Source organism: Quercus suber, unplaced genomic scaffold (assembly GCF_002906115.3).
Source record: "Quercus suber isolate HL8 unplaced genomic scaffold, Cork oak 2.0 scaffold_122, whole genome shotgun sequence".
Taxonomy (NCBI): domain Eukaryota; kingdom Viridiplantae; phylum Streptophyta; class Magnoliopsida; order Fagales; family Fagaceae; genus Quercus; species Quercus suber.
Genome location: NW_027069587.1, coordinates 1139474 through 1147914, shown reverse-complemented (window position 1 = coordinate 1147914; position 8441 = coordinate 1139474). Strand labels below are relative to the sequence as shown.

Here is an 8441-nt window from a genome sequence, read left to right as displayed (position 1 = left end):
GGATATAGTAGAAAAAGAGAGGTATAGATTTATATTAAACTGAAATTTTCATTACTATATTGTGAATAAATGTTAATTTTGACAATTATTTTCTTTTTTTGTATTATTTTTATAAGTCCAAGAAATTTGAATGCCAAAAAGAAAAGTAAAGAAAAAGTTACTGAAGTTAAAGAACCAGAAGAAATAGTGAATGTTGGAGATGATGAAGAAGATGTACAAGATGTCAATGATGAAATAATTTTGCAAGATGATGAAGACGATAACTTCATTGACTTGGACTATGCAGAAGATTTTGATTAGGCAATGATAATATGATTAGGAAAAAAAATTATTTTGACTAATATAATATGTAATGACTTTGAGCTCTAATGAATTTGGATATGGATGTTACAAATATATTTCCATTTGGTTAGCTTGGTCAAATACTATTGTATAAGTGATAATTAAAGTAAACATTATTTGCTTATGTTTCAATTTTATAATAAATATACCATATATGTATGCGTGCATGTGTGTGTATATCTATAATTTTTTTTTAATAAATTTTATATACTATAGTGTTTGTGTATCTTACGATACACGATACGATACCATATACGGTACATAAAAATGAAAAAAAAAAAAAAAAACGATTCATGATATTCATGTATAACATGATTGTTGAAGATGAGAGAGATGAAATGAAGCGGTAGGCTTCAATTATGAACGAATTGATGAATTGGATAATCCTCTTATACAAGTGTCACACGAGCATGCAAATGGATTTATGGTGTTCATCCAAAGTCATGAACGCATTAGAGACCAAGAAATTCATTCTCGACTCCTATTAGACCTTGTCGATCATTTATGACAATTACAAGGTGAGTCGTAAGAACTTGAATGTGTGAGTTATGCACGTGAGTTTTTATTGTAATTTGATATGAGTTATTTATGTGATTTTTTTGTGGACTATATTTGTAGTTTTGTTCAACTTAAACTACTTCAAATTGACAAGGTGATTTTTATGTTGCATTTATAATATGTTTACATTTTGATGAATTTTTATTATGTTCATAGTTTAGTATATGCTTTATGTAAATAGTTTTTGAGAGGTTGAAAGTTTAGTTCAATTGGAGTAGATATGAGTTTCCATTGCATCTATCATACTATTAAAAGAACATATGTGATTGTTGAGAAATTTTCAAATGCTCCTAGCGTGAGGCCCATATGTCAGTGAGAGAAATGTTTCATATGCTGAGTGCACAAGATACATTCATAGTAGTTGAAGGGATTTTTTTTTTCCAAAAATATGATTGTCACAACAAACATGGATTTCCAAAAATATGATTGTTCAATTAAAAAAAATCCTTATTAAAAAAAGTTGGATTTCAAAAATTATGCTTGCTACATTTAGATGATCAATTGTAAATATTGTTGGAAAGAAAGAATAAAAAAAGGAATAAAGAAAGAATATATAAATGAAGTGGTAAAATAATAGAATATTTGATGTTTGGTGTATTGTAAAGTGAGGTGTTAAAATAGATAAAATAGTTTTTTGTGTTGCTAAAAGTTAGTTCTTTTAGCACCATTACTGTGAATGCTCTAAGCATTATAAATGCAACTTAATTGATTTGTGGCATATTTGGTAGACTGTAATAGCTGTAATGTAATAGTTATTCATATGACTTGGTTATTCTTTAGTTTAGTTATGTTTTTATTACAAGGAATAATCATTCCTTATGAATAGCTATTCTTCAAAATGAAGAATAACTATTCCTCTTTAAAAAGTTGTGTGGGGAGAAGGGGCCTAAAAGTATATATATATATATATATTGGGCCTTGGGCCTTGGCTGAGGACGTTGAGTGGTCTGAGGACATATAAACAGTATTGAAGATGTAAGACTCAGAGCTCCATGACTAAGCTACAAGTGAGAGGGTTGGGGAAGGTAGGCCGAAGAGGAATATCCCCTTGGCTAAACGAAACAAAGATCGAAATGTGTGTCCTATCATCCAGGATGACGTTTTAGGAAGTTTTATCGATAACGATATGTACTGTGAACGTACAGGACAAATGGGAGCTAAGAAATATTTAAGAGAAAGCTGCTACCACTGTATTGAATGTTTTGTAACTAACTCTCTAGCCGCATTAATGAGGAAGTGATATCTGAACAATGCTTTTCAATTTTACAGCTACCCCCAAAGACTTCAGAAGGGTGCTGATGAGATAAGACTTAACACAAACAACCTACTGTCCATGTGGAGGGCGGAGATGAGAAGGGAGAAATGGTATAAATTAGAGGGAAGTCCTTTAGAGAGAGGGGGCGAAAAATGAAGAAAGAAGTACTGTAGTGATTAAAACTGTATTTGTAACCAACTTTAAGTAATATATACAATAATTGATCTCCTTAGACTGTGCCGAGTATTATTTTCCTTAGATAAATCCAGTCCATTTTTGCTTTATTGTTTTTTGGATCCATTATAATTGTTACCCAACTCATTATAGCCTAGTTTTCCAACCCACTCTCTACAAATTCATTGTATTGAGCTTATTGTGCCTAGATCCACTTCCTATTTGGGCTTAGGACTCAATTTATGTCCTTACAATTGGTGCCGTCTGTGGGAAATTTTGGTGCTGTACTGATTTTTATGTCCAACCATGGTAGGTTCAGGTCTGAATCTGGAGGAATCTATGGGGTCCCAATATCAAGATCATTTTGTTAATCTTGAGCGCAGAAGGGATTGAGAGGTTAGTGTGTATACCACTCATACTAGCAGTAGCCAGTCTTGAAATGGGAGCCATCATTCTCATGAGAAAGATACTAGAGGCTTGTAGTTAGAGATTGATCATTTTAAAAGGAAGTTGCGCCATAAACGGCGAAGGAAAACTCCCTCCAATTTTGACTTTTCTTCTGACGATGAGGAAGATGGTAGTTATAGACCTAGATTAAGGACTCCTCCTAGTGAATCTTTCTCGTATGATAAGGATTACCACCATGAGTGCAGAAGTAGGAACTCGTTTTCCAAAAGCTTGGGAAATGATGCAATGAGCAGAACGCTTAACCAAATTTCCAGATCACATTTCACGTGCAGAATTGAGGAAGGGAGACTTCCTCGGCAGTTTACTCAGCCAACGTTCACCATGTATGATGGTCAAACAGACCCAGTGGAGCATGCGAGCCACTTCAACTAGAGGATGGCTGTGCACTCCAAGAATGAAGCCCTGATGTGCAAGGTCTTCCCCTCCAGTTTAGGGCCCGTGGCCATGAGGTGGTTTGATGGCTTGGGAGCAAGTTCCATTGATTCCTTTAAGAAACTCACTTAAGCATTTGGATCTCGCTTTATTACATGCAGCAGGGTTCCTTGGCCCTTAGATTCCCTACTATCTATGGCCATGGGAGAAGGGGAAACCCTAAAATGTACTCAGACAGATACTGAGAGATGTTCAACGAGATAGATAGTGACTTTGATGATGTGGCCATCAGGACTTTCAAGGTTGGCTTACCTGCCGAGCATGGCTTAAGGAAGTCTTTGACTTGAAAACCTACTACCAATGTATGCTAGCTTATGGATCGAATTGACAAGTACAAGAGGGTTGGGGAAGACCAACAATAAGGGAAGGGGAAGGGGAAGGCTAAGGCTATCCCTCAGGAGAGGAGGGATTTCAGGTCAAATCGATACAACAATAATAGACCCTAAAGGAATTTTGTTGGGCAATCTGGGCCCACGGATCTTTAGATGGTTAATACGGTGTTCCGAGAACTAGTACATTAAGTCTTAGAGAAGATCAAGAATGATCCATACTTCAAATGGCCAAACAAGATGGGAGGGGACCCCATGAGGCGTAAGCAAAGTCTTCATTGCCAGTACCACCAGGAACAAGGACATACCACCGAAGACTTTAGAACTTTATGGAATCATCTGGAGCAGCTGGTCAAAGATGGAAAGTTAAAACAGTTTTTATATCCCCCCAATGGGTAAAAAGTCCAAGTAGGGTTCGGGGCTCAGGAGAATGCTTCTTCAAGGCCCCCTTTGGGCATTATCAATGTCATCTTTGTAACCCCGGGGAAAGCTAGGGTGGAAAACCGGCCGATAATGAGTTTCTCTGAGGAGGACAAGGTGGGAACCATATAGCTGCATGATGATGCCCTAGTGGTCACTCTCATGATAGGGGGTATGATGTTAAGAGGATAATGGTGGATCAATGCAGTGGAGCAGAGATCATATACCCTGACTTATACAATGAGCTAGGCCTGAAACCTGAGGACTTGACAGCTTATGATTCGCCTCTGCTAAGCTTCAACGGGAAAGTTGTCATTCCTAAGAGCTAAATTCAAATGCCCGTACAAGCAGGGCCGGAGGTGGTGGAGGTGAATTTCATTGTAGTGGATGCCTATTCTCCTTACACGGCCATTGTGGTAAGATCTTGGCTTCATACCATGAGAGCCGTTTCCTCCACTCTGCATTTGAAGGTAAAATATGTCTAGGGACCGAATTGAGGAGCTGGTCGGGAGCTAGTCTGTAGCGAGGCAATGCTTGATCGCTGCAATAATGCATTAGCTAGGAGTGGGATCCTCAGCCTCTGCTGGGAAGAATTTATAGCAATCAAGGACTTTGATATTACCCGTGAAGGGGGTAGCTGAGGAGGCAAAATGTTAAGATTTAGAGAAAATTGTTGTAGGCGATGATTCGAAGAAGTTTTTTCAGGTCGGAACTCAGCTGCCTCCTCAAAAGAAGGAAAAGTTAGTAGAGTTCCTCAAGAGGAACATTGACGTGTTTGTGTGGAGTGCCTATGAAGCTCTTGGGGTGGATCCAGACCTCATTTGCCATCATCTAAATGTCAACCCATCTATCCTCCATAAGAAGCAGCCACCTTGGTGCTCATCTAAGAGCATTCTGATGTTGTCAAAGAGGAAGTGAACAAGTTTAAGCAGGCTGGGGCTATTAAGGAAGTATTCTACCTTGAATGGTTGGCCAATACGGTGGTAGTGAAGAAGAAGAATAGGAATGGGCGGGTGTGTGTAGACTTCATAGATCTGAACAAAACTTGCCCTAAGGATCCTTTTCCTATGCCTCAAATAGATCAGTTGGCGGATGCCACTGTGGGCCATCCTTGGATGAGCTTTTTGGACACCTTTCAAGGGTACCACCAAATACCATTGGCTTTGGATGATCAAGAAAAGACAGCTTTTGTCACTCTTACTGAAAATTACCTCTATAAGGTGATGCCTTTTGTTTGAAGAATGTAGGGTATATCTATCAGAGGATGATGACTAGGATGTTTGAATCACAATTGGGCAAGAATATTGAGGTTTATATAGAGGATATGGTGGTAAAGAGTAAGGTGGTGTTTGAGCATGTAGGAGACCTTGAGGATATTTTTGAAATATTGAGGAAACACAAGCTTCGCCTTAATGCTTCTAAGTGCTCATTTGGTGTGGGATCAGGCAAATTTATGGGCTATATGGTCACCCATCGTGGAATTGAGGTCAACCCTTATCAGTTTAAGGCAATTAATAGTCTACAATGACCTCAGAATCTCAAAAAGGTCTAGAAGCTAACAAGAATGATTGCTGCCTTGAACCGGTTTATCTCTCGGTCAGGGGATAGATGTAGACCTTTCTTCTAGCTGTTGAATAAGTGGAAGGGATTTGAGTTGACCGAGGAGTGTGCCTTGGCCTTCCAATAGCTTAAGGAGTACCTTTCTCGGCCACTTGTCATGTCTAGTTCCGAGGTGGACGAAGTCTTATTTGCCTACATTGTTGTGGCTTTTCATGCTGTAAGCTTAGTGTTGGTGCGAATTGACAATGGTGTACAGAAGCCAGTTTATTATGTAAGTAAGTCGTTGCATGAAGTAGAGGTTCGTTATCTACCATTAGAGAAAGTCATTTTGGCAATGGTATATGTTACATGTAAGCTCTCTCATTACTTCTAATCCCACATAGTTGTTGTTTTAACCTAACTTCCACTTCGATCACTACTTCGGAACGTTGATTTCACAGGGAGGGTTGCCAAATGGGGTACAATACTAAGGGCCTTGGACATCAAGTATGTGCCTCGTACCTCTATTAAGGGTTAGGTTCTCGCAAATTTAGTGGCCGAGTTTACTGAATCCCCATTGGAAGAAGAGATAAAGAGGCAGGGCACAGATGAAAAATCAGTTGACATGGTCTCACTGTAAGAGCCTTTATCTTGGAGGGTATATATTAATGGTACAGCAAATCAAAGGGGATTCAGAGTGGGGCTAGTTCTAGTATCTCCTGAGAAGATCACTATTGAGAAATCCTTAAGACTAGGCTTCTCGACCACAAACAATGAGGCTGAGTATAAGGCTCTATTGGTGGGGATAGCCATGGTTCAAAAAATGGGCGGAAAGGCAATGGAGATATTATCGGATTCAAGATTGGTTGTAGGCCAAGTGAAAGAGGAGTTAGAGGCTAGGGATATGAGAATGCAAGAATATTTGAATCAAGTTAGGAACTTGCAATTGGATTTTAGTCTTTCAGCTTGTTGCATATCCCTAGGAGCGGAAACAAACATGCTGACTCTTTGGCCACTCTTGCAACCTCCTTGGCACAGGGTTTACCTCGAGTTATCCTTGTTGAAGATTTGTGTAAGCCTACTGAGGTGAAGAGGGAAACGGTCTATATCCATCAAAGTAGGGTGGGGCCTAGTTGGATGGACCCTTTAGTGCTATTCCTTAAGGAAGATATCTTGCCCAAGGAGAAATTAGAAGTTGACAAGGTGCGGAAAAAGACTCCTTGGTTTTGGCTGTCCGAGGACCAAAAATTGTACAAACGCTTTTTTTTGGGGCCATACTTGCTATGTATACACCCTGAAGTATCAAAGCTACTTCTTGAGGAGTTACATGAAGGGAATTGTGAGAGTCATATAGGAGGCAAATATTTGTCTCACAAAGCTCTCACTCAGGGATACTGGTGGTCGAACATGCAGAAGGAAGCATAAGAGTATGTAAAGAAGTACGATCAATGCTAAAGATTTGCACCAAACATTCACCAACCAGGAGGAGTCCTTAATCCTCTGTTCAGCCCTTGGCCATTTGCTTAATAGGGTTTAGATATTGTAGGTTCTTTCCCTAAGGTAGTAGGGAATAAGAGATACCTGCTAATCGGCACGGATTGCTTTACCAAGTGGGTTAAAGCTGAACCATTAGCGAATATTAGAGATGTGGATGCCAAAAAGTTTGTTTGGAAAAATATTGTCACTCGGTTTAGGGTCCCCCATACCCTCATCTCAGATAACGGCCTTCAGTTTGATAGCAAGGCTTTCAAGAGATATTGTTGTGACTTGAGAATTAAAAATAGGTATTCCACCCTGAGGCTGTCAATAAAGTCATAGTAATCCGTGCTATGGTTCAATTGGCATATTATCAACATAAGCTCAAGAAAGGGTATTATGCCAACATAAAGTTTAGGCCATTAGCACCTGGAGATCTGGTATTGAGAAAGATTTTGGGTACTGCAAAGAACCTAGCATGGGGAAAGTTAGAGCCTAACTAGGAAGGGTCATATTGTATCACATTAGTGGCCAAAATAGGTGTATATTATCTTGAAAATTTAGATGAAAAGGTTGTACCACGCTGTTGGAATGTAAACAACTTGAGAATGTATTATTATTAATAAAAGTTTTCTTTACTATATCTGGGTTTATTATATTGTGCGTCATGGATCCTACTATTTGTTTGAATATAAATAGAATCTTGGTCATGCCAGTCTCCTCAGACCACATACCTTGGGTAAATTGATATTTTAAGTTATTTTCCTAAGTATTAAACAGAACCTTAGTCATGCCTGACTCCTCGAATCACATACCTTGGGTAAATTGATATTTTTGGGTTAACTATCTAAGTGTTAAATAGAACCTTAGCTATGCTTAGCTCCTCGGACCACATGCTTTGGGTAAATTAATGCTTAATGACATCTTTCTAAGTGTTAAACAGAACCTTAGTTATGTCTGGCTCCTCGAATAACATGTTTTGGGTAAATTAATGCTTAATGACATATTCTAAGTGTTAAACAGAACCTTAGCCATGCCTGGTCACTCAAACCACATGCTTTGGGCAAATTAATGTTTAATGACATCTTTCTAAGTGTGAAACAGAACTTTAGCCATACCTAGTCTCTCGGACCACATGCTTTGGGTAAATTAATGCTTAATGAGATCTTTATAAGTGTTAAATAGAACCTTAGCCATGCCTAGTCTTTTGGACCACATGTTTTGGGTAAATTAATACTTCAATTCATTTTACTAAGTGTTAAACAAAACCATGGTTATACTTGGCTCCTCAAACTATATACCTTAGGTAAATTAACACTCTCAATTTATTTTCACTAAGTGTTAAACAGAACTCTGGACGTGTTGGATCCTCGGTTCACAAGCCTGGGGGTAAACACTTGGAAAGCTCACCCTGGGCCTTGATTAAAGGATTCCAAGGGTAATGTAGT

At 38.6% G+C, this 8441-nt stretch overlaps 1 protein-coding gene across 1 annotated transcript; it reads left to right on the top strand.

The window, feature by feature from the left end:
• Positions 1-4313: 4313 nt before the first annotated feature.
• LOC136068576 (uncharacterized) lies at positions 4314-6942 on the top strand. Its single transcript, XM_065775916.1, has 6 exons — positions 4314-4448; positions 4890-5198; positions 5240-5485; positions 5666-5888; positions 6195-6448; positions 6556-6942. Exons 1-6 carry the CDS (start codon positions 4314-4316, stop codon positions 6940-6942), a joined length of 1554 nt encoding a protein of 517 aa, XP_065631988.1.
• The last annotated feature ends 1499 nt before the right edge of the window (positions 6943-8441 follow it).